Source organism: Micromys minutus, assembly GCF_963924665.1.
Source record: "Micromys minutus genome assembly, chromosome: 19".
NCBI classification, from domain to species: Eukaryota; Metazoa; Chordata; class Mammalia; order Rodentia; family Muridae; genus Micromys; species Micromys minutus.
The window spans coordinates 2280886-2308422 of NC_137954.1; the positions used below are offsets into that span (position 1 = coordinate 2280886).

The following is a 27537-nucleotide window of genomic DNA, read 5'->3' on the forward strand; positions in this document are numbered from 1 at the left end:
CCCCTGCCACAGGTCAGAGTGCCAGCCCCATGCATTTTACATGCATATGGTCAGAAATGGCTGCCTTTGTATTCCAGAAACACATACAGTGGAAGAAAACCTTCGGGACTGTCATTTTACCAGCTACAGAGCTACTGTCCCTGACAAGTGACACCCCCTGACCCCGAGGTTCTTGGTAGCACTGTATCCTTTAGCTATGTATAGCATTACCCTCTCTTGTACAATACCCTGGCATTTCTTTGATTATTAACCGAACACAATAAAGCCTTTACTGCTCTTGTGAAACTGCCATATACTGAGCTGTTTATAGCTCCTGTCTAGTCACTACATTTAAACATTTCTAAACCATATTTGGTGTTCTGAATGTGTCGCCTGCAATTCCCGTGCTATCTGTGGGGAAGGGAGTACAGATAAGAGAATTTATTAGTATTTGTTTAACTCTCCAGATGAAACCCGCAACTCTATGTGACCAGTGTTCAGAGGCAAGCATTGGGATCAAGGAGACATCTTGGCGGTCACATTGGTAAATATGTTGTAGATGTGGGAACAGAGGCTCTGACAGGTCAGGACATTTGCCAGGTCAGCCAGATGGGTGGGCGGTAGTCTCTTAAATCCCAGGAAGATGCTGAGAGAAAGACATATTGTTAAGTTTTTAAATTAAAGGCTTATTCATTTGTTTGTTTGTTTGTTTGTTTGAGACAGGGTTTTGCTTTGTAGTCCTGGCTGTCCTGAAACCCACTCTGTAGAACAGGCTGGCCTTGAACTCAGAGATGTGCTTGCTCTGCCTCCCAAGTGCTGGTATAAAAGGCACACACAGCCACTGCCCAGCTAATAAAAGTTTATTCTTTAGATTACAAATTAACATTATTTATTGAGGTTCTCTCTGTAACACAGACTTAATTTCCTTCTTAACATTTGGGCAATTGTACCAAATACATTCACTGAAGGCACATCGATGACCCACTTTACACACAGAGGAAAAACTACAGTTCCCAGGAGACTGGGCATATGTCTAGGGTCTTCATGCTCCTACCCACCTTCTCTTCTTCACTCTTGCCTATTGTCTTAGGTTAAGTGAGCCATTCATGAACCTGTGGCCTCCTGCGCTTCTTGTCTAGACCTTGCCATTCTTCATTTCCTCTGCCTATGTACTAGCTCCTCATAGGCTATGAGGGTCTTCATATTTCCGTCATTCTCCTGGGTTAAGATGCTTTTTCTAGAGCCCTCTGTTAGAAAGAAAACACTATTCCATGTTGATAGTCCTTGTGGGAAGTGAACTGCATGCTGGGATCGAGCTGAAGCCTGTTCAACTCCAGAGTGTAAGCGTTCTCCTTAGTATCCGCACGCATCTTGCCGTGGAGTGTGTCATCCGGGCTCAGCAGGAGGCTCGAGTAAAACCTACTGATGGTAGACACAATCGTTCTCTCTGTCCAGCACACAGGGTACAGTGAGGTGACCTCTGTCAGAATACACAAAAGCCTGGACTGTGAGGGCATCTTTTTATTGACTCACTACACTTGCCAACCTTGGAATCAGTTATGGAAATAACAGCTACCCAAAACATAAATTCAGTATTAAGTGCATAAAATGTGGTTACTTGAGCTCATGGATTCAAATATTTGGGGCATATGCTTCTTAAATGGCTATTTATGGGTTGACCTTTTAACATGCTGCCAGAAGACTAGCTTCTCCGGTCTGAGACCTGAGGTGCTTTCTCCAGCCTTTCTCTTGTAGTAGGTGGCTCGGTGAGAGTGCAGTGAGTTTGCTAGGGTAGCAAACTCAAAACTGCAGATGCTTAAAATGACAAACTTACCTTCCAAAGGTTTCCAAGAGAGAAAGCAGCCACTAGGCTCAGACATTAGCAGTAGCTCCAACAGAGGGAAGGAGAGGGTAGAAAATTGCATGGTGGAATCTTTGTTTATCATTGTTTTATTTTCTTGGAATCATGTGAGGCCATTTTTGCAAGTATATAATAAGCTTTGGGTATGGTTACCTTTGCCTTCTCCTCCCTCTTTCTCCATCTTCTTTCCAATAGGCTCTTTATTTCCCCAGAGTCAGCTTCTGATTTCATGTCATCTCTACATATATACTTTTGTTTGTAACTGTATAAAATGTAGAGCTCACAAAGGAGAGAAAACATGCAACATTTGCTTTTCAGAGGTGAGAAGATCATTCAAAATAAATGAAAAACATATAACTTTATAATTTTTAATTGTTGAAAATTTTGATTTATGACATGTTTTCAGTTATAGAGCTTAGACTAGCCTCATCTTCCTGCCTCAGCTTTACTATATATTGGGATTATAGAAATGTGCTGCTATGCCCAGTCTGTGTATTTGCTTTTAATGTTTATAATGGCATTTCCCTGACCAGTTTAAGTTGTATGGGTTCATCTAATTTCAATAAAGAAATTCACAATTCTACCAAGGGGGCAAGAAATATTTCATGAATAATGTGTTAGACTAGTTAGACTATGCATTATTCTGTGAGCCAGTTAAACTCTGTCCTTGATGTTTTTTTATTATATATTCTCTGTGTTTATATTTCTAATGTTATCTCCTTTCCCCCCACTCCTATTCCCCCTCCCCCTTGCCTCCATGAAGGTGCTCCCTCTCCCAACCACCTCTCCCACATCAGCACCTTGGCATCCCCTACACTGGGAAAATGAGCCCTCACTGCACCAAAGGACTCTCCTCCCATTGATGCCAGACAATGCCATCCTCTGCTGCATATGCAGCTGGAGCCATGGGTCCATCTATGTGGATTATTTAATTGGTGGTTTAGTCCCAGGGAGTTCTGAAGGGTCTAGTAAGTTGATATTGTTGTTCTTCCTATGGAGTTACAAACCCTTTCAGCTCTTTTAGTCCTTTCTCTAGCTCTTCCAGAGCACAGGTATCTGTGCTAAGTCTGTTGTTAGCTGCAAGTATCCTCATCTGTATCAGTAAGGCTCTGGCCTAGCCTTTCAGGAGGCATCCATATCAGGCTCTTTCTGACATCAGCAATAATGACTGGGTTTGGTGGCTGCGTATAGGATGAATTCCCCAGATGAGGCAGTCTCTGAATGGCCTTTCTTTCAGACTCTGCTCCTCTATTTGTCCCTGTATGAGCTCCTGTAAATATTTTGTTCTTCCTTCTAAGGAGGACTGAAACATTCACATTTTGGTCTTCCTTCTTCTTGAGATTCATTTGGTCTGTTTCTTGGGTATACCAAATGTTTGAGCTAATATCCACATATCAGTTAGTGCATACCATATGCGTTCTTTTGTGATTGGGTTACCTCATCCTGGATGATATTTTCTAGTTCCATCTATTTGCCTAAAAATTTCATGAAGTCATTTTTTTAATAAATAGCTGAGCAGTATTCCACTGTAAAAATGCACCACATTTTATGTATCCGTTCCTCTGTTGAAGGACATCTGGGTTCTTTTCAGCTTCTCACAATTAAAAACAAGGCTGCTATGAACATGGTAGAGTATGTGTCCTTGTTATATGTTGGGTTATCTTTTGGGTATATGCCCAAGAGTGGTATAGCTGAATCCTCATGTAGTACTATGTCCAATTTTCTGAGGAACCCACCAGATTGATTTCCAGAGTGGTTATATCAGCTTGCAATCCCACCAACAATGGAGGAGTGTTTCTCTTTCTCCACATCTTCTCCAGCATCTGCTGTCACCTGAGTTTTTGATCTTAGCCATTCTGACTGCTGAAAGTTGGAATCTCAGGGTTGTTTTGATTTGCATTTCCCTGATGATTAAGGATGTTGAACATTTTTTTTAGGTGCTTCTCAGCCATTATATATTTCTCTGTTAAGAATTCCTTGTTTAGGGCTGGAGAGATGGCTCAGTGGTTAGCTCTTCCAGAGATCCTGAGTTCAAATCCCAGAAATCACATGGTGGCTCACAACCATTTGTAATAAGATCTGATGCCCTCTTCTGGTGTGTCTGAAGACAGCTACAGTGTGCTTATATATAATAAATAGATAAGTCTAAAAATAAAAAAGAATTCTTCATTTATCTCTGTACCCCATTATTAATAGGGTTATTTGGTTCTCTGGAATCTAACTTCTTGAGTTCTTTGTATATATTTAATATTAGCCATCTATCAGATGTAGGATCGTTAAATATCCTTTCTTAGTCTGTTAGTTTCCCATTGATAGTGCTCTTTACCTTCTAGAAGCTTCGAAATTTTATGAGGTCCCATTTGTTGATTCTTGTTCTTAGAGCAGAAGCCATTGTTCTGTTCAGGAAATTTTCCCTTGTGCCTATGTGTTTGAGGCTCTTCCCCACCTTCTCTTCTATTAGCTTCAGAATATCTGGTTTTATGTAGAGGTGCCTGATCCACTTGGACTTGAGCTTTGCACAAGGAGATAAGAATGGATCAATTTGCATTCTGCTACAAGCTAACCACCAGTTTAACCAGCATCATTTGTTGAAAATGCTGTCTTTTTTTCTACTAGATGGTTTTTAGCTCCTTGTCAAAAATCAAGTGACTCAGGTGTGTGGGTTCATTGCTACGTCTTCAGTTTTATTCCATTGATCACCCTGCCCATCTTTGTACCAGTGCCATGCAGTTTTTATCATGATTGATCTGGAGTGTTGAAGTCTTCCACTATTATTGTTTGAGGTGCAATGAGCTTTAGTAAAGTTTCTTTTATGAATGTGGGTGCCCTTCCATATGAAGAATAGATGTTCAGAATTGAGGATTCATCTTGTTAGATTTTTCCTTTGATAAGTATGAAGCGTCCTCCCTTATCTTTTTTGTTAACTGTTGGTTAAAAGCTGATTTTATTCGATATGAGAATGGCTACTCCAGCTTGTTTCTTGGGACCATTTGCTTGGAAAACTTTTTCCAGCCTTTTACTCTGAGGTAGTTTCTGTCTTTGTCCCTGAGGTATATTTCTTGTACGCAGCAAAATGCTGGGTCTTGTTTACATGGCCAGTCTGTTAGTCTATGTCTTTTTACTGGGGAACTCACGGTAGATGGGGGCTTTGTCTTATTAATGTTGAAGGACCCAACTTACCATGGGCAGTGCTACTCCTGAGAATGCCATTCTGGGTTGTATTAGAAGCAGGCTGAGTAAGCCCTGAGAAGCAAGGCAGAATCCGTCTACAGTGGCTTTAGCAGTTCCAGTCTTCAAGCCCTTTGAATTCCTGAACTGGCTTTCTTCAGTGATAGCTCATGATATGAAAGTGTAAGCTGAATAAACTTTCTTTCCTGAGTTGCTTTTGTCACAGTGTTTTATCACAGCAAACAAAAGCAAATGAATACTCTCAGGTAGCAGGAAGGTAAAGGTATTGTCTTGGTGTAGCTCAATGTTTTGGCAGGGTACAGGGAGAGAAAGGAAGCTTATATGAAGTTATAGAAGTCATTCAGGACTCAAACCTAAGTTTAATTAGGTTTATAATGTTTACCATTTTTTCAATTACATCTCTGTTTTAGACAATATATGGTATCATATGTGGCCCCTAAATCACTGAAGTTTCATCAAGTTTAAATTGGTTGAAACATATAGATATATAATTTATTGTAGTTTTTTAAGTATGAGGGACTGGAACAATGGCTTAGCATTTAAGAACATTACTACTTTTACAGAGAATTGGGGTTCAGTTCTCAGCACCCACATAGTGAATCAAAACTGTCTATAATAACTCCAGTTCTAGGGAGATTCAGCACCCTCTTCTGATCTCTGTAGGCACCAAGTGTATACATAGGGCACATACATATATGCAGAGAAAACACATACACATAAAATTAAAATAAGTACTTTTTAAAAAATGTGAGCAACTAAGAAGCAATAGCAAATTCTACTTAAGCCAGAGAGAGAGAGAGAGAGAGGGGGAGGGAGGGAGGGAGGGAGGGAGGGAGGGAGGGAGGAAGGGAGGGAGGGAGGAAGGGAGGGAGATAGAGAGATAGAGACAGAGAGACAGAGGAAGATACTGTGATAGCCAATCTTCTCTGCCAATCTGTCAACCTGACATACCCGGGCAGAGGGAACATCAGTAAAAGAATAGACCAAACCAAATTGGCCTGAGGTCATGACAGTGAGACATTTTCATGGCTAATTGATGTAGGAAGGCCCAAGGCAGACCAGGATTGAAATACACATAGAAACTTCCATGATGTGGTTTTGAATCAGTATATGTTGACAGACCCCCATACCCAATCAAATTCAAGGGAAGGGTGGTGCTTCATGTGTAACAAGAAGTTCCAGAATTGACTCAGTAGCCCCAGAAGTACCAGAGGAGATCAGGCTGGAGAACTGGCTGAGACAGTAAAGAACCCCAGAATGCCATGGGGCTTCCAGACTTGCTATGAGGCTGGCTCCCTTCCAGATAGCAGGATGGTAGCAGCAAGATTCAAGGGAAGTCTGTGTCTATGTCTGGTCAGGACCAATGCTGGGAAGCAGAACCAGCATTGGGAACAAACATCAAAAAAAAAAAAAAAAAAAAAAAGTTTACACTGCTATTACTATGTAGGCTGCTCATGGAAGAGCTAAAAATGTTTCCTGTGAGCCAAATGATTATTACAGATGTTTGACCCCACAAATGAGTGAACTCTTACATTACAAACCATAGAATGGAGATTGGAGAGATGGTTCAGTGATTAAGAGCACTGGCTACTCTTCCAGGGGTCCTGAGTTAAATTCCCAGCAACCACATGGCGGCTCACAACCATCTCTAATGAGATCTGATGCCCTCTTCTTGTAATGCAAGTATACACACAAATAGAACAGTCCTATAAACAAACAAACAAACACCTTAAAAGCCATAAAATATAGTTTAGTTTTAAAATCTACATATCTGGACCATCTAGAAAACCCAAAGTTAACCGTGCCCATGCTGGCCGAAAGCTGGTGGGTAGACCTGTTGTTGCCCTGTTGATGGAGAATTCCAACTCCATCTTGGCAGAGTCCTCACTCCCTAATGTGCCCTGGTCTGCTTTGCTCAGGTTACCTACTAATCCACGCTTGAGGAAATTACTAGCAAAGAAGAAACTTTGAGCCCTTGGGTGATTTTGCATCTATAAACATAAGCCTCTTAGGTATTTCTTTGATGGTTCAAATGAAATGAGGTCAAAGGTCAGCTCTAGCTGGAGGGTATGTTTCCACCAGCCCTATTAATCACCCACGTGTCCTTATTAACTTCTAATTTTTCTAGTCGTAAAATTAAACAATTGGCATGTGCTACAGGACTACTACAGAGAAAAATTTTATCTTTAACCTTTAAAGAAAGAATTTTAAATTCCTGTTTTATTGATGAAAGAATTGTTCTTATGTTTGAGCTAGCCATTAATAGTTTTCTCTAGAAGGTTTTTGGTTAAATATCCTATCTTGTTTGTGTCTTCTGTACAATCTGCAGTTAAAACAATGTCTTGTAGATTGTCCTTTAAAAAACTATTTGCAATGTAGCTCCCTTACTTACCTATTACCCAGTGATGACAGCAAAATTAAATAGTTATCATTAATTAACTTACATTTACATTTGTAGAGAGCTGTGATGGATTTCAACACTGAGACAAAAATTCTTTTATTGCACTATTTCAAATAGAGTAAAAGTGAGTATAACATTCCATATTTGCCTCAGATATTTCAAATTCAGATTTTTCAAATTGTTATTTTAAGAGCTTAGTGAATACAGATACAGTTGAAACGTTGTGGGTACACCTCTGCCATCCGAATCCCCTTATATACACCCAGAGATAAGAGTCACAATACTGAATTTGTTACTCATTATTTCTGTGCATGACTCAAGTCTGTATACTAGATATGTACACTTTCTGCTGTGTTTAGACTCAGTGTAAATTATATAGGTATAAGCCCATAAACAAAAATTTGTTTTCTGTGTTTCACCTTTTTATAATCTTGGCATTATATATAATATACACATCTCTAATTTATTTTGTCTTTCCTTAACTTTACTTCTTTGTCTTATCCACTTTAATGAATGAAACTAGGAGTTTATGTTAAAATAGTGTACATTACTCTACATAGAAATGCATTTTCACCCATCTCCTACTAACCAACACTTTGGCTATTTTCTAGTGATTTAAAAAAAAATAAGGAGCAGTGTGGTACTGCTTGGGTCTGTGTGAAGAAAACCCTGCACACACCACACCATGCTGCTGGTCATATAAGAATCAGCTAATAACAAACCAACTCTTCCAGTCTCTAGTATTTCTGTGCCTTTTGTTTAGACAGAGGGAGCCAGGCACTGACTTTCAAGTCAGGCGCTGGGAAAGTGGGCCTATAGTTGGAATGGATTCATGGTTTTTGGAGGAGCAATACCAATTTCTCTTTAATTATTATATCAAAAGTCATTATGGACGTCAGAAGATGGCTCAGTGCATAAAGGCTCTTGTCACCAAGCCTGACAACCTGAGTTTTCTCCCTGGATCTATATGGTGGAACAAGACATCTGAGTTCTCCAAGTTGTCCTTTGACCTTCATATATGCACCATAGCAAATGGACACACACACACACACACACACACACACACAGAGAGAGAGAGAGAGAGAGAGAGAGAGAGAGAGAGAGAGAGAGAGAGAGAGAGAGAGGAGGGAGACAGAGGAGAGAAGGAGGAGGAAGGGAAGAGGGAAAGGAAGAGAGGGAGAGAGTGTGTGTTTAAAAATGCATTATGAATTTTGGGTTTGGAATTAGCTTCATAAAACAATTTCCATGGCGTTGAGTCATTGGTTTCTAGGTTGGTAATACCATCTCACTACTGGATGAACATAGTTAAAGGTTCTTTTCTGGAGCTGAGAAAATGTGACAAATTTCAAAGCATAAGACAATATTAGACATCATATACCAAACCAAGCATTACATAATTGATATGTGACTTTCTTTCATATAGTCTTCATCCTTTTCCACTTAAAATATTCAAATACATATGGCATACTGAATTGTCAAGCAAGTGTTCCCTACTTGAACTTTTAAATGTCCCTGAAAAATGGTGCTGTCCTGATGGGCATTGTCACCAGATGCTCAGTGAGTGCCAGTTTCAACTGGTCTACAGCTTTCAACTGTTCATAGTTCTCAAATGCTCTTCACAACCCATATGGTTGGATGTTTTACTAGATAGCGTAAGCTAAATTATTCAATGGTAATAACCTGCCGCCATGAATTCCAATAAAGTTCATTTCTCTTCATTGTATTTATCAGTCATAAGTGTCAGCTATGCTTGGAATGCCCAGGTAGAAAATGAGACCCTGTCCCTAAGCATACCTGTGGGTCTAGAAAGGGAAAGAGAGATGGCAGAACCAAATGCCAACAGAGCATGCATGGCACAGCACGTCATGGCACGGCATGGCACAGCATGGCACGGCATGGCACGGCATGGCACAGCATGGCACGGCATGGCTTTGAGTGCTTCATCAAGGACAAGTCTGATCCAAAGAAGTGAAGTGATAAAGCCTTCTCCTGGGAAGAGAAAAAATATTTGGGGACAAAACTACAGTCTCTCAAGGAGGACATTTTCTTCTTGAGCAAGTATTACTTGGCTAGCTTTTGGACTATTTACAAAAGCCATGGAGGGGTGCTAACATACCAAGTAATAAGACTCTTTTATTTCTGGGATAGGTTTAGTTGATTTAAATTTAAATATGTATCCACTGAAAAATAAGAAAACCATTTTGAAACTTAAGGAGTAGTTAAAAGTCCGTGGTTTTCCGTCTAGTCTGACTACAAACAAGAACAACTCAACTAACTGAAATGGAATTGTATGTGTCACCCTCACCTCCCATTCTAGCCACTGGGGGATCCTCAGAAAAGTATTTCAACCAGACCATTCAAGTATGTGACACTTAGTTAATGTAAAGTCATCATTTTTGTGCTTTTGCAATTAAGGAAGATATAATTTTATTTCTACGGAAGACATGTTTGAGAAGGCTAGTGAAAAAGCTTGAGATGGCAGATTTTAGCATGTAATTGCTATGTGCTGGGATATTTGTATATAACATGTAGATTCTCTCGCCAGCTCCAGCGAATCTTTCCTAATTTTTAGGTTATTTGTAAGAGGCTGGTACCTTGGGAACTGAGTCCAGCATTTAAAAGAATCAATCTTTTCCACATTCCTTTTCTATTTTAAGATATTTTCAAATTTGTTTTCTAAAAGGAAGTGAGAGATCTCATTCTGGATGCTAGCTCTAATTCTTTAAATAGCATTTTTCAAGATGGCTTAAATAATTTCCTTTTTTTAGCCTTTTAATTATGGACATAAGAACTGATCATTTTGCCTGACAATTTACCCATCAGAGGAGCATCATAGCTAATGGGGCACGATTGGAACTGTGCTCAGTTTGCTGCCCATTTATTCCCTATGAGAGCTAGTGCTCCTCACATTTTAGAAATGAGGGGTTTTCAGTACTTAATACAGACCTGAATTCAGTACTGGGAGAAGCAGTCATGTTCAGCAGGGTTTTCCAACAAGGTTTATATGGGCCTGTAAAAGCAGGAGGTAGCAGTGGAAGATTGTTTAAAGGGTTCCTGAGCCTTCTATACTTCAGCTAGAAGAATTTTAAAGAAACAAATAGAAAGAGTGTCAGGTGAGTCTTTCCAGCTTTAGTCTAAGGCAATGGATCTCAACCTTCCTAATGTGACCCTTTAATACAGTTCTTCACATTGTAGTGACCCCCAGCCATAAAATTATTTTCATTGCAACTTCATAACTATAACATTGCTACTATTATGAATCATAATAAAAGTATCTGTTTTCTGATTGTCTTTAGTTATGAATGGGTCATCCAAACCCCTAAAGGGGTCATGACCCACAGGTTGAGAGTACCTGGTCTAAGAATTACTTTCTATTTTCCTCTTGGACAACAATCACTCAGCTCAATGTTTGTGAAAAGCAAGATGGGAAATGTGTAGAGAGGTTATGTTACAATCTTGAGGAATTAGCCTTTCCTGGCCATGAAGTACACAGATGCTCGGGGGCAAGCTCAGCAACATTCTTCAGCTTAGAGCAGAAGCAAAGTATGTGCACACATTCCAGGTTCTCCCTTGAATGGTTACATCATCCAGCCCATGGAGCTGAATCCCACTTAGCAAAGCAGAAGTCCAAGAGACTCTGATGGCCTAACACTCAGACATTTTCTCTTACAGGTATTTCCTTAGACTGTTATATGCATATAAAGTGTTTTGATACTGATATTTGGAATACAGGTGATAGGGTTAAATTAATATAATACAAACACTGTTTCCAAAGTTGTATGATTAAAATATTATTGAAGATAAAAATATTTAAGACAAAGAAAAGAATCAAACTGTCCTGCCTTATTTCTACTCTATTTGCAATAGTTTTGATTTTCCTGTAGCTTTCTTATTAGTTATTTTGTTATTACCTCAGAGGTTAAATCTTAGTAAACTCAGGTCTTCTGAATGCTAGAGTAACACTGGCCCTTCATTGTCCGTTCATTCTGAAAAGTAGAAACTCTAAAAATAATCTACTAGTAAGTGCCTTTTCTTTAATCTTTCCCCCTTTTCTGTCTGTCTATGGGGTGCATGCACACACTTGTATGCAGCACACTCTCCTCTGTGAGGCAGTCGGAGGTTCTGGAATTCACCAGCTCTGCTTGCATGGCTAGCTCTGGGCCCTAGGGATCCACTGGTCTCCCCACTCCAGGCGTGGTTTGTGGGTAAGAACCTGGGATCTGACGTACTGTAGGTCCTCATGCTTGAGTAGGCAGCTCCTCTATCGTTCCTGATTGTTAAATATACTAGGAAATGTTTAAACCTTTAATATCAGAAGTCATTTCACTGAGCAAGGGGCGAAACCAGGAAAAAGGAGAAGAGAGGCAGTAAAAACTGAAAACTAGTCGTTTTTAAGAAACTGAACCACACTAAGGTTTGGAAGCCACTCAAACGTCAGTGAAAGAAAAAATTAGATATTATTAAGGGCCACATTTGCTATCTCTCCCCCCAGGATGTGATGTTTTCCCTAAAAACACCATAACTTTGATTCACTAATGTTAATATTTTTGACAAGTTCACCTTCAGCAATAATAAAAGTCACACAAGTAATTCACAATTCTGTTTTTTTGTCTACAAGGTCATTTCCCTCACATTTTTCTATCTAAAGAGCATGTTGGAAAAATACTTGAATATGACAAACCTGTATGTAATATAACATGTAGGTACTGTTAGATTCATTGGTTACTAATATAGTTCAACATTTACAGATTCACTGGATTAATAAATCTGATGAATTACACCCTCCCCATCTCACAAATATCCTAACTTCGGTGCATCTACGCACTTAAGCCTATTTGTTTTAGGAAACGTTTTAACAACATTTTTTATTCTTGAGTGGAATGTGTGTACAGGTTCGGCAAATATGTGATGCCCAGATCTAAAAGGATAGATGGATGAAGAGATGATGGGCTGAACATCCATCATCTAAAACATCTAAAACAGCTTTTAAAATAGAAAAAGGATCTGCAGTATTTTGCTTTCAAGTCCACTAGCACTAATGAAATAATAGCTGTTCAAAAAATCGGAGAAATCGTGTAGATGATGATAAAAGAGATCCACCCTTACTCTGGCTTTTTCTCCTTTCTTCGTTGTTCCTACGCTCAAACGTTCTAAATGTCTCAAGTTGCATAGCTGAAAGGATTTTGCTCATTTTTTCCAAAACATTTCGTTTCTGGGCAGTAGCCAACCATGGAAAGTTTTAAGCACATTTGGGAGAGGGATGAAGCTTGTCAGGGCGGCCTTGGCAGGACCGATGCCTTCAGAAGGGCGGACACATTCCCCTAGCCGAGGGGGCGAGCAGTTGGCTTGGACCAAGCGATCTGCCACCGCCGGCCTCCCTCCAGCCCTGGCAGGCCCGGACTGGCGCACTCTAGCTTCCTCAATAGCTCGAGGACGTGCTTCCCTGGAGCGCACCTGCCTGGTGAATGGCCAGACTCCCGGAGCCACCGGTCCTCTCCCAGCGTGGCCTCAGGTGGCCCGAGGCGAGGGGAAGAGCTGCTGGCTGGCCGGGCTGACACACGTCAGTCGTCCTTCTCCCCGCCCTCCAGGACCCTGCGGGACTGCGCACGGGCGCGGAGACGAATTTGACTGATGCACTGGCCAATCAAAAGAGAGGTCGGCAGGCTGAACCAATGGAGGGGCGCGTAGGAGGCGGGCCGTTGGCGTCCTCCCGCCCTCGGTTGGTGAGCGCGGTATGTCTCCAGCCCTCCCCTGCGCGTCCGTCTCAGTGCGGAGCTCGCGGCGGCCAGAGGAACTTCGGCTGGTGGCAGGCTCGGCGGCGGCGGCGGCGGAGGCGGAGGAGGCGGAGGAGGAGCAGGGACCACACCCCGCCGCGGACTTTTCCCTCTTCTCTGTCCTCTCCCTGGCCGCGCGGGACGCCGTTCCGGGAGCAGAGCGGACGCCCACGCGCCGAGCATCCTTTCCTGACGAGCGGGCGCCGGCAGCATGATGCGGTTGCGAGGCTCGGCGATGCTCCGGGAGCTGCTCTTGAGGCCGCCCGCCGCCGTCGGAGCCGTCCTGCGGCGAGCGCAGCCCCTCGGCACGCTGTGCCGGCGCCCCCGGGGCGGGAGCCGGCCGGCGGCTGGCCTAGTGGCCGCTGCGCGACTCCACCCGTGGTGGGGCGGGGGCGGCCGCGCGAAGGGCCCCGGCTCGGGCGGCCTGTCCAGCTCGCCCTCGGAGATCCTGCAGGAGCTGGGCAAGGGGGGCACGCCGCCGCCGCAGCAGCAGCAACCAGGGGCGTCGCCACCCGCAGTCCCGGGCCCCAAGGACAGCACGGGGGAGACGAACGCCTTCGGCAACAGCGAGGGCAAGGAGATGGTGGCCGCGGGCGACAAGTGAGTTTGCGTGGGTGAGGCGGTGGGCGGCGGCGGTGCTGCAGGGCAGCGGAGGTTCTCAGAAGAGAAAGAAAGCGATGCCAGGCGGCCTGCGACGGCTGCGCCATGTGATTAGGCCCGGCCCCGCCCGCGCCCCTCGCCTGCTCACACTTCCCCTCCGCTGCAGGCGCGAGTCGCCCCGGGGTGAGCCCGGGGAGGGTCTTGCCTGCTGCAGCCTCCGCCGGGCAGAGGCTGCTGCCGGACCGCGCCGCGGGCTCAACGCCCCGGCTCTGCGAGGGTGAGGGTGATGCCACACGAGCCTCCATCTCTCCCGAGTGACATTGAGGAGCTGGGCGTAGAACGGAGCCTCTATCTTCCCGACTCACCTTTTGCCAGGCCGCAATTCCCCGAGTCCATAAGCCTCTGCCACCATCCCACTGGATGCCAGATGTGGCCCAGGGTTCTTAATCCTTCTGGGGTGGATTTTTTTTTCTTTCTTTCTTTTTTTTTTTTTTTTTTTTTTTGGCGTGCGTAGTGCCATCTGGGCCACCGGAAATAATGCTTCAGAAATGAGATTAGGCGGAATAGGGACATGTGACCTAGAGGACGAAGCACGCAGCATGGACCACCTGTTCCTACAGGCACCAGCGATGGCTTGTCTGATGTCTTTTGTGAGGAGGACGAAATTTTAAAGAAAAGAAATGTTTGTGTTTTTTTTTTTTTTTTTTTTTTTTTAAGCACAAAGGTGGTGTGACATAAAATACACAAAAACCCAAGTAGTTTTGGGGATTGGTTGTGTATAATTTGGGGTTGGCTCATTGTGTATAAATCGTGGGAATTTAGCCTGAAAAACAAAATAGACTTTTCTTAAGTATGACAGTTTGCTGAGTGCTTTTGTGTAATATAAATAGTTTTCCCAAGTAGGAAGACACTGACTTTTTTAGGCTTTTTCTGTACCCTGTTTTTCTCACTTTTCATACTGACATAGTGTATCCTATCCGGTTTTGCATCTTACTTCTCTAACAGCTCTGCACAGTAGCTTAAGTCAAACAGAAAGTGTGAATTTTATGACTTCAATATCAGGCCTGCTTAATGTTTCCTGCAATTGATATGGTACCTTCCTAAAACATTCCTGGTCATTTTCCCAGAGTGAAAAGAAATGCTATTTAAAACAAAACAAAACAACAACAAAAAAAAACTTTAATAATAAGAAAAAAACACTTAATGATGGTATTCTGTGAATTTGTACCACAAACTAGCTTTGTGATCATGGACACATTATTGCATGTGTTGGATTAAATGACTCAAATCCCTTTTGATGTCATTGTTTTGTTTTCAAGACAGGATTTCTCTGTGAAGCTGTGGCTGCCCAGAAACTCACTATGTAGACCAGGTTGGCCTCCACCTAAGAGATCTGCCTGCCTCTGTTTCCAGAGTGCTGAGATAAATAAAGGCATGTGCCACTTCCTGCACTCTGGCTTTGTTTTAAAAACCTGTAGTTTGGTTAAATTTGCACCTTTAATGTTTTAGAAAATAGAATATGTATTATGTTTGTTTAGTTAAATGCTTTACCTTGACCTTACCTTCATTTGGTTTACCAGGCTTATGGAACAAACCATGTTTTCACTTAATACCCAGGCTGCAGGATGGGAGGTGCTTTTTATTAAAGTATTTTGATTCCGTGGGTTTTTTTTTTGTTTTGTTTTGTTTTGTTTTTGTTTTCCCAATTATTCTAGTGTCCTTTTTTTTTCTTTTTTTTTTTTTAATATGGAACGCTTCACGAATTTGCGTGTCATCCTTGCGCAGGGGCCATGCTAATCTTCTCTGTATCATTCCAATTTTTTTTTTTTTTTTTTTTTTTTTTTTAGTATATGTGCTGCCGAAGCGAGCACACTAGTGTCCTTTTTAAAAAGAAAAAAAAAAACCAGATGGGAAAATGAAGTTTTGTTTACCCAGAAGTTTTGTTTCTGGTTCCATCACCTGTCCTATTAGTATTATTAATAAAGCATCTCAAAGTAGTAACTTAGGAATGCTATTTTGGTTAATGCTCTGTTCCCCTCATCTTGCCCAGCCCAAGAATCCAGTTTAGGGAGGGAATTCCCCAGATTTGCTCAGATTCCTGGGGAGTGTTAAGTGTCAAAAGATAACCTTATTTACCTTAGTTAAGGGACTAGACCTGTGTGTGTGTGTGTGTGTGTGTGTTTGTTTTCGTTTGCACCAAAATTTAGATAAATGAACAGGCTCAGAAACAATTGGGAAAGGATGATAGTCCTGAGAGCTTTCAATCAAGGATTTGGTTCAAGCTACAACTGTCATAAATGTATGTAAAATGAAGATAGGAAAAAATATTATAATTTTGTTGAAGTTTCTGTTTGATCTGTTTTTCAAAAGTAAAGTATTTTGAACGCTTTCATTTTCTGTGCTTCTCACCTAGGCTAGGAGGTCAGCTCCTCTTTGATCCAGTTATCCCTTTCTAAATGCTCAGCCTCTGGAGCATTCTCCTTCTGCAGCCATCGGACTGCCAGGTTTTATAGTCTTACTAAGAAGTAGTCTGTGAAAATTAAGAGCTGCTGTTTTGTACAGTGGGCATGTGTTGAAAAACGACATAGCTTTATTCACTAAATAACAATTTCTTTTACTCTAAAAACCTGTTATGGGTGTGTTGACCTTTGGATTTCAGGCTTGTGTCTATTTGTGTTCCCAGAGAAAGTTTCTCTTGAGAGAAACACATCTTACTTTAAACTATGTGAGTGAGCAGCTTACATTTTTAAACTTTGCTAGGAAGTTAGGTCAGCGTAGACTTGCTGCTTATCAACCACAGTGCTCTCATTCATTCCACTTCTCTCAGTTCTATTAATCTTACCTTAAGTTGTAGACGTTGAAATGTGATCAGCTTGTCTACTTATTATCTTTTTCCAAAAACGTATAAAACTCTGAAGGAGTACCACCTTACAGTATTGTCCCTCAGTGTGATAGGCTGTTCCGTGAGTAGCTCGTTAATAACTGAAGATAAGCAGAATGATCTTTGCTCAGGCGTCTGCCGGATTCTTACCTCACTTTGTCATCGTTCATTCCATCATTAAAACCAGTCTGACTTGTTTTGTTTGTTTGTTTGTTTCCTTCATTTTAAAACAGTTCTCCCTGCTCTCTTGGCCACTTTGGGGTTTCCTTCCTTACTGAGGTCTTTACCTTCTTAACAGGGCTTTCTTTCCTTTAGATTTGATTCTGTCTTTGTACAGATACTACCTTAGTTTCTGTTAGACAAGCTGTCTTATATACATGACGTGACTTGACATTTCCAGATTCATCATTTTTTTTCCTAGTTGTGAAATTGAATTTAGAATCTTAAGGTAGGGAATCCTTTTCAGAAAACTAACATGGCCTAGAATGAACATTGTCAGTACAAATATGCTGTGCCATTAAGAGCTTTGATTAACTTGCATGTTTGCTTAACAGAAATTTAAAAAGAAACCAGACTTATAACCTTCTGTTAGGTGTGACATTCTTAATTTCAGCAAAGCCCAGAAATATCTTTTAGTAAATGATCCTTAGAAAAAACTGGTATGTATGTGTACATTAAATTACCTTTGATTTTTGCATTTATTAGCAAAAAGGATTAGGTTGAAATGCTAGTAGATATGTACTTTTTATAAGACATTCCTTTTTTAAGGTGCAATGTTGAAAATATTTTATTAAAATAGTCATGAGAGAAAAGATCATTCAGAGCCTGCCTCACCTAGAAATATACCCCATAAGCAGCCACCAAATCCAAGCACTATTGCTGATGCCAAATAGTGCTTATTGGCAGGAGCCTGATATGGATGCCTCCTCAGAGGCTCTGGCAGAGTCATACTGATACAGAGAAGGATGCTTGCAGCTAACCATCAGACTGAACATAGGGACACCTATGAAGGAGCTGAAAGGGTTTGTAACCCCATGGGAAGAACAACATTATCAACCAACTAAACCCTCCAGAGCTCCCAGGGACTAAAACACCAACCAGTGAGTACATATGGAGAGACCCATGGCTCCAGTTGCATATGTAGCAGAAGATGGCATTGTCTGGCATCAGTGGGAGGAGAGGCCTTTGATCCAGTGAAGGCTCATTTTCCCAGTTTAGGAGAATGCCAAGGTGCTGAGGTGGGAGAGAATGGTTGGGAGAGGAAGCACGTTCATGGAGGCAAGGGGAGGGGAAGAGGGGATGGGAGTTTAGGGAAAGGGGATAGCATTTGAAATGTAAATACAGAGAATATCCAATTAAAAAAAAAAAAAAAAGACAGTAAATCCAGATTACCTTGGGAAAAAATAGTCATGAGACCATCTTCCTCTGTCAGTTTTACAGGTGTTAAGTGAGATGATCCCAAGGTGTTAGAAGATAGGACATCTTGCATTGCTGATATAAAAGTATAAATTTGTTCACTGTTTTAGAGAACAGTTTAGTAGTTGCTAAAAAAATTAATGCCACTTATGCAGTAACTATGTTTGCATGTCTCCACGAAGTATGGCATTCAAATAATGCGCTTTTAAGTACAGAAGAGTATTTAAACTTAAAAATAAAGTTCACACAAAAGTTATTTCACCTAGCTTCAAATGGTATGGTATGGCATATTTTCATAGTTCCTCTTTTTAATAAATGGAACATGAGGCACACAAAAACTATTGCATTGTTTTTTGTGAGAATTGAATTTCAAAGTAGGATTTAATAATATGTACTTCAAATAATACTGGAAATGAAATTTAGGATGTAGATAATATATTTTGGTGTTGGATAATAACAGCTTTTGAGATAGGTGGCAGATACTTTTATGATCCTCTGAATTGCATCTACTTTGCATTTCTAAAGGTTAACATTTACAGTTCAGGGCTGTAGCGTTGACTCAGTGGTTAAGAATATGTACTGCTGTTTCGGAGGATCATAGTTCAGATCCATGTCATATCCAGGAGACCCAACGCCTACTTCTGGCCTCTGCAGGCACTTGTACATGCATGAACTCATGCTCACGTAGATAAACTCACAAACTCGTACTTCCTGTTAAAGGCAGGATACTGTGGAGTCCCAGTTTTCTGGGATTCTCCCTTTCTTAGAACTTCTCAGGTCAGCTGTGGTACAAACTGGTTATCAATAGTGTAAATAGTGTTTCTGTTTTCTAGTGCTGCAAACTTTATTTATAGAGAGGAGTGACCATGACTCTTGGGGATTGGTTCTACTGCTTTGAATTGATCCAGCCCTCAAAATCAGGAATCTAAGTGTCCAAATGCTGAAGGTCCTTGTCTCCAATTAGTTTTTGATCAGTCAGTTAAGAGCCAACAGCCAATGGTTGGGCAGGTAGGCTGAGGTTGGGTGTTAAGATTGGTGCGGGCTAGGAACTGGGAGAGAGGAAGGAAGCAGAGATCCCTTGATGGGGAAGAAGACCAGACCTAAAGGCCCACCCACAAGTGAGAATCAGGGAAAGTAGCAACATGAGGGAACCAGAGATGAAATACAGATTTTAAAAGATGTTAACTCAGGAGTACCAAAGGTGAGTGTTTGCTAGCAGAGGGAAGGATTAAAAGTGCCCAGCTCTTAAGCTAGCCATGGCATATCAAAATTAATGTGGTGTGTGTGTGTGTGTGTGTGTGTGTGTGTGTGTGTGTGTGTGTGTGTGTGTGTGTTTCTTGAATCCTGAGAGCTGGGTGGGTGCAGGGAGTGTGGGAGTGACCTACCAGGAGCAAAGCGGTTAGCTAATTCACCTCTGTACACTATTGTAATTTACTTATTTTGCACTAAAGTGTATTTCAGTGTAAAGGATTCTCTGGAACTATGATTCTGCTTCTTTTTAATATTGGTTTTCTTGGCATATTAATTTTACCCTCTTCATTTTGACAATCCTCCTTGATTGTTACCATCTATACTCAATTTTTAAATTATAACAAAATACACATATCAATTCATTAACAATTAGAAGGAGAAAATGAGATCACTTAATTCTACCTTACCTTGTGTATTTCACAAAATACCCCAGAAGAATAAATCACCTAACCAAGTTTATAGCACACACACAAACACCTCCTGCCCCCTTATTAATAGTTTAGTGGAACACTTTATTGAACTAATTGGTCTTTTTTAGGGTTAGGAGAGACTTTAAAAGTCCATCTCCCCAGCCTCTGCTTTTACCCCACTTATATTACATGTTGTAAAGGTTGGTCGTTACCTCCATCTAAATACTTTGACAAGAGGAAAAGAGCTGCTCCTTACGTTTTCAGAGCAGTTTGATTTTCCCTTATGTATACCCGAAGTCTAATTTTCTTAACTTCTCCCTATAATTTAGTTCTGAATAAGTCAACTGTGGTGGTGCCAAAGTGACTGCAGTGAAACCCTGGCTTTAGTTTAACATAATCTCCTTGCTTTGTAAAAGATTGTTTTAACAGTTCTTTGTTTGGATTCTGTTGCTGTGATAAACATATTTCTTCAGTTAAGTTTTTGTTGTGATAAAATACCATGACCAAAAGCAACTTGGGAGGAAAGGGTTTATTCCTCATATTCATCATCATGGGGAGTGAGGGCAGGAACTGATCAGGGTCTATGAAGGAGTGCTGCTTACTAGATTGCTCCTCGTGGATTGATCAGCCTGCTTTCTGATAGCATCCAAGACCACATGCCTAGGTAGTCTAGACCCTCCCACGTCAATCATTAATCAAGAAATGTGTCATAGGCTTGGCCACCAGCCAATCTGGTGGGGGGCATTTTCTCAGTTGAAGTTTCTGCTTCCCAGATGACTCTAGCTTATGTCAAGTTGACATATAACTAGCCCACACAGCACCATAACCAAAACGAAATTGGGGAGGAAATAAAAAGGTTCTATTTATTCTTATAGATTAAGGCCAGAGTTAACACAGAAACAACAGGAACCCTACTGGATTGCTCAGGTACATTTCTGAGAAGATGCATGTCCTCTTGCCATGGGACAGATAGGCCTTTCTGGGCTGGAACCTCCTAGTTTAACTAAAAACTAAGGGAATGTCTCAGACATGACAACAGAACAATATGCTGTGATCTTCAGGGGTCCCTCTTCCCAGGTGACTCTAGGTTTGTGTGAACAGCTGAAACAGTGATAAGGCAGAAAAGAAATAGTCATCTAGCATATAGCTTCTAAAACAGGTTTTTAGCTTTTGAATTCTAATAACAAAATGCATGGCTATGACCACATAGGGTGATGCCTTAGGGAAGAAGAAAACAGAACAATGTAAGAGAGACTTTGGTGCCATTCCTGCTTTCTTGAAAGTTTGGGGAAAATGTGTTTGGTTCAAGCTATGATAACTTCTATGGGTAGATTTTTTTTGCTTTTTGATTTTTGACAGAGACTTGCTCTGTAGCCTTATGTAGCTTTGAATGGCCTTGAACTTAGAATCCTGCTTTCTCTGGCCTCCTGAGTTTACAGGTAAGAGCTACTATACCAGTCTTGACAATTTTATGACCATGTATCTTAGGGCATGACTTAAATTTTTCCTCTTATGGATACAAATTAGTTTCTTTTCTTTTAAGCAAGGAAAATATTTATTCACTTTGCTAAATTATGCTCATAAAGAGCCATTTAAAAATTCCCTTTTACTATGTACCAAAGGTGAAAGAAGTATATAATTCATGTTATTTACATAGCTTTTAGGCAAAGTAAATACCATTTACTGGTGTGATAAATAAAGAAAGCTTATTCTGCAGTTTTTAAAGTGATAAACTATCATTATCTAAAGTTTTATCTGACAGACCACTTTCTGTAAATAATTGGTATGTTATTATCTGCTGATTTTAACAGCTGGTTCAGTTTTTCTTTAAATATTGGGTCATCAGTATTATTAAACTCTCGTTTAAGGCTATTAGATCAGGATAAAACCTAGAAAACATGTAGCTTGTAAGAGTAACTAGGTAGTCAGAGGATTAGTAGTGCAGGTCTCAGATTCAGCAAAGCAGACATTCAGAATTCATTTCTGCTGTTGTGCAGCTTTGAGACAGTTCTTAACCCCTTTGAGCTTAGTTTCTTTCTCCATCTGTGGAGACAAAACAGTATCAGCAAGTAAGTTTCTTTAGTACCAGAATTATTTCTGTTACCAGATCAGTAATTAAATTAGAATGTTTATAAAACACTTAGCACAGTTTGTAAATAATTTTTAGTTATTAATTATGAAAATTTGTAGACTTTTTTAAAAGTTGTCTAAGGTCAAAGTTAGGTCAAGATATGACATTAGATTTTTATAAAGGTTAATTTTTAAAACATACTAGTGTGATAAATATACTTTTATGGTTTTTTTCTGTCTTTTTGTTTTTGTTTTAATTGGGGCCAATGAGGTGAGGTGCTGGCTCAGCTGATGAAAGCACATGCCACTCGAGCGCAGACACTTGTAGAATCATTGGAGCCCACGTGTAAGGAGATAGCTGACTCCTGAAAGTTGTTTCTGGTTTCCTCATGCCCCATGCCTATTTGCACTCATTAAAACTTTGTTTTAAAACCTTAAAGGTTGGTATAGCAGTGTTTTGAAAACAAGTATAGGTAATAATGATGCAATATTAATATTTCTTTTAGGAGAAATTGTTTTATGTATAAATGTAAATACTTGTGAATCAGCTATTTTACTGTCTTTTATAACAGGTATGTATGTGTGTTTTTATGTATTTAGACATCTGAAAAAGTCTTTTCAATAATATAAAACAGTTATCAACAGACATGATTTGTTATTTTTTAAGAAAAATAATTTGCATAATTTACCCATGAAAATTGCTTTTGTGACTAATCTAGAATTGATATTAAACATGAGAATTCTTTTTTTTTCTTTTCTGAAATATATATATTTCCTATATATTTATGAGTTATGATAGGCAGAGTGATTGGTCTGCCTTTTCCATTTTTTTCTTTATTATTATTATTAGTTTTTTTTACAGTCCATTCGTTATTCCCTCCTGGTCAGCCTTCCAACAGTTTCTCATGCCATTCCTCTACACCCCAGCCCATCTCCAAGAGGATGTTCCCACACCCCCCATGTCCCTCCCCACTCCCTGACGCCTCAAGTCTCTCGAGTTAGGTGCATCTTCTCTCACTGAGGCAGACCGGGCCCTCACATCAGCTGGTTTATGCTGCCTGGCTCAGTGTCTGAGAGATCTCAGGGGTTCAGGTTAGTTGAGACTGATGGTCTTCTTATGGGGTCGCCCTCCTCAGCTTCTTTCAGCCTTTCCCTAATTTAACCACAGGGTCCCCGACTTTAGGCCATTGGTTCGGTGTAAGAATCTGCTTCTGTCTCAGTCAGCTGCCAGCTGCTTGTTGGGCCTCTCAGAGGGCCCGGCCCCCATGCTAGGCTCCTGTATGGAATAGTTGCAGTGGAGGTTTATCTTGGTTCTGTAACTCAGGTGTGTGTGTTTTCTCTTGACTTGCTCACACTGACAGCAAGCAGTTCATAAGCCAGCGGCCTGCTCCAATAGCTTTGTAACTCCTGAGCTGAGCCTCTGTACTGACTGTGATGTGTGTTATGTTGTCACATTCCCATGGCTTGTCTCAAAAGCATTTGCAATTTGCATTTCTCTATTTGTTAAAAATGGTAAACATTTTTACAAGTATTTGTTAGTTATCTTATTTCTTCAGTCACTGTCATTTGCTAATTACACGGTTTGGGTTTTAGTATAGAAGTCCTGCAGTTCTTCATACGTCTTAGGTGTAGTATCCTACTTCATGTATAGTTGGCAAGGTTTCTATTTCTGTTCTGTAGGCTATCTCTTGACTCCTTTGAACTATTTTTCTTTTGTTCTGCAAAAGCGTATTTACACCTAATCACATTTTTCAATTTAAGCCCTATTCAGAAAGCACTTGACTGTGCTCATGCTTAGTTGTTCCCTAGCAGTTTCAAAGTTTTGGGTCTTAAGTCTTTGATACACTCACTCTAAATTCAAGTTTGTGCAGAATAAGAGATATCATGATTCTGTATACACAATTACAGTTTCCCAGTTTCATTTTAAAGCTAAACTTTTTCGGGTTTTGATATTTTGATTGACAACAGACAGCTAATGCTTTAACTATATGCTAGAGTTAGTATCTTTTCTATCAAGCATCTTCCAGTTTAATCACCCAGGAGATGTTCAGGTAGGAGTCAACACTTGATGTATCTCTACAAAATATTCAAATAATGACCCTAGTGGTAAGATCTAGGAGAAACATAGACAAGTTTTTGAACCCTGACTACTAATACTAAGTATGTGATCTATGGGCTATTTAAAGTTTCTACAGTTCAGAGAAAGGAGGATATAATGTCTACCTCAGAAAGCTGTCATAAAGACAGCTAACTCTATACACCCAACACTTTTAGAACACTTCTAACAGAATGTAAGTAAGCACTCCATGTACAGTTAATGTAGTTGCACTTCTCCTTTATGTGCAAGTGCCTGAAAAGGCCAGAAGAGGGCATCAGATGTCAGAGACCTGGGGTTATAGAAGTTGTGAGCTTCTTCACCTGGGTGCTATGAACCAAACCTGGGTCTTCTGGAATAACCAAATGCTCTTCACCCCTGGGTCATTTCTCTAGATCTCTTTTGTTATTTCTAAAGCAATATATGCTTGCATAAAAACAAAACTCCATAGATCATAGAGTATTAGAAGAAAAATTTACCAGAAATGCTTAATAACCAATGAAACAAAAATATGCTAAGAGTAACCAAACTTCTAAACAGAGAAGCAATTTTTCCTATGTATTGAACAGTCTTTAAGTAAACAAATTATCACACACCAATTTAATGTCTTTGGAGGAAGAGGTCTCAGAAACTGAAACTATACTCCACTATTCCAGTTATCAATCACTGACATAAATATTACAAAGACAATCACAGGTCTCAGGAAGGCATAACTAAGAACTACAAGCCAAGCCCTGGGAGGCTCACATAGGATCACCCCAAGTTCAAAGCCAGCCTGAGCTACAGTTGACTCCTTGTCTCAAAATGGAAAGGAACTAATAGAGAAGTGTAAATTGTAAATGCTTTTGAGATTCCATCTCACTATATTAGAATAGCTATCATCAAAAAAGAGACGACATATACAAGTGAGAATGTGGGGGAAGAGAACTCTTTTTATTGATGGTGGGAATAAAGACTTGTGTAGGCTTTACGGAAATTGGTATGGCAACTCCTCTAAAGACTGAAACTTGAAAGAAGTGTCATTCCTCCGTTTAGGGCTCTAGGTCACGAAACCACAGATATGCCTGCACACACTTGTTTTCTATTGCTATAGTAGTCAAAATAGCTAGAAATTGTATCTGAGTAGATGACTGTCAGTTAGGTAAAAAGAATGTTGTGGGTGTATATATATATATGTGGAATTTTATTGAGCTGTAAATACAGTGAAATTATTTACAGTCATTTAAAGAAAAATACATGTTACTGGAAATCATTATGTGAAGTGAAATAAACCAGACTTTAGAAGGAGACATACTGTATTTTTTATAAGTAGAACTTAGATTTAAAATTACATATATATATGAAAATAAAAATGACCTGACATTGAAAACTACAAAATGCTTTTTTTTTTTTTTTAACTTTTCCAGTGTGGTTTCTTTTTTCTTTTTTTAACTTAAACAAAAATTTATTTCACAAAGGTTGTCGCATAATTGGATACTTCTCTCTTTTGTACACAATTACTTCCACTCTCCACAGACAGGCTGCTTCTGAACTTCTCATGTGGTGAAACAGCACTACAGTCCCGATGCTAACAGAACAGTCAATGCCTCAGTGATTTAAGTTGAAAACAGGACACTGGTATATAGCTCTTGGGCCCAGCATCAGGAGTGTACAAATGTCTTTATTCAAAAATACAAAATAAATTACCTATAGGCATGGACAATGACAGCAGTAAACCATTATGTATTGTCAAAGGAAGCCAGTAACTGATGGTTACAGTGATTAGCCAGCCTTCTTCTCTTCAGTCATTTTCTTCAGGTGACTTCTCTGAAGTTATTGGTGAGGAGCCTGCCTTGAGCTTCCTGTCACAGTTCATTGATAAGGTCATAGCACTACTCTAGTAGGAGTTAGAACATGCCACCTCCCATACCTGCTCCCATTCCTCCCATTGCACCCATTCCAGGGTCCTTCTCTTCTTTAGGAATTTCTGTCATTACGGCTTCGGCTGTAGTTAGAAAGGAGGCCTCATATCCAGTAAAGCAGTTCTTATGACCTTTGTGAGCGCAATGATTCCCTTTTCCACCATCTTCACAAAGTCTCCAAGCATGGCGTCATAACCAACTACTGAGGAACTCTGCAGGATTTTCTCAGCTATCAACGATCCTTCAACACCTGCATTCTTAGCAATCATCATTGCAGGAATCTTAAGTGCTCTTTTAATAATTTCTATGCCTATCTTCTGATCTTCATTAGCAGGCTTTAATGAATCCAAGGCTGGGATGCCCTGAAGCAGAGCCCAGCCTTGTCCTAGAACAATGCCTTCTTCAACTGTGGCTCTTGTAGCACTGAGAGCATCTGTAACTGTCTTTCTTCTCATTCACTTCATCACCTGTCCCTCTAACCTTCAACACAGCCACTCCATCTGAAAGTTTAGCAAGTCACTCGTCCAGCTTTTCCTTTTCATGATCACTAGTTGTGATGTCTAGCTGCTCAGTAAATTCTTGAATACGTTTTTCAAAGTGAGCTTTGCCACCTTTTCTTTTCAAAAGCATGGCATCATGTTTGGTGACAATGATCTCTCCAACTTTCCCTAAGTTATGAGCTTGAACATCTTCAAGATTTAGATTCAACTCCTCTTCTCCAAACGCAGCTCCACCTGATTTGATTTTGGTGAACCATTGTTTATTATCGTTATAGTATTCATGAATGTGTCATTTCGTCTGGTACAGTGATTGTTTAGTAATGGGCATGATTAGAGTATTCACACAAGGATTAATTTTGTATTCTTTTTCTTTTCCTTTAGTAAAATAAAACAGGGTCTGTTACCTAGCTTGGAAGATTTGCTGTTTTATACAATTGCAGAAGGACAAGAAAAGATACCTGTTCACAAGTTTATTACAGTAAGTTTTTATATTTTTCTCTCAGTTTTCAAAGAAGTAATACACAAGTTTATTGCAGTAAGTTTTTATATTTTCCTCTCAATTTTCAAAGAAGTAATACTAAGTTCATTATATAATATTACTGAAATACGGTCTTAAAGTTACTGACTTGTAGGTTCTGAGTGACAGTGTTTCTCTTGTTTTCAAATTTTTATTATGCTCACTCAGAGGTAATAAAAGAAAAGGAAACAATGAGAAACTTGTCCAGAAAGCGAATAATAGTGATACAAATACCACATACATGACCAAGTATTAAACTTTTATATACAGGAATGAAACTTATAGTTGGAATAAGCATATACATTATCTGCGCTATATATTTACAAACTCTTATTTTTTTAAAAACAGGCACTCAAATCTACAGGATTGCGAACATCTGATCCCAGGTTGAAAGAGTGTATGGATATGTTAAGATTAACTCTTCAGACAACGTCAGATGGTGTCATGCTAGACAAAGATCTTTTTAAAAAGTAAACATTTCTGCCAAACCTTTAATGGTGATTTGCTATGCTGTATGATGATTTTGCTTTTAAAACACAATTTTACCTTTTAAAGACCAGTGTTACAGTGTAACTGAGAAAGGGATTTGTAACTATTATTTCTTTGAAGACCAGTGATGAATTATATTGAGGTTCTGTTATACACTGGGTTTAAATTAGTTGTAATGAAAGTTAACCATGACTGTCGTTTTG

The 27537-nt window shown here is 40.1% G+C and overlaps 1 protein-coding gene across 2 annotated transcripts in view; it reads left to right on the forward strand.

Moving 5' to 3' along the window:
* Positions 1–13211: 13211 nt before the first annotated feature.
* Positions 13212–27537, forward strand: part of GLS (glutaminase) — a 65548-nt gene continuing 51222 nt past the window's right edge. For both annotated transcript variants that reach the window (XM_080933471.1, XM_080933472.1), the window contains exons 1-3: positions 13212–13804; positions 26710–26806; positions 27194–27315. In XM_080933471.1, coding sequence (XP_080789597.1) covers positions 13416–13804; positions 26710–26806; positions 27194–27315 — 608 coding nt within the window. In that variant the 5' untranslated portion in view covers positions 13212–13415. The remainder of the gene's footprint in view (positions 13805–26709; positions 26807–27193; positions 27316–27537) is intronic.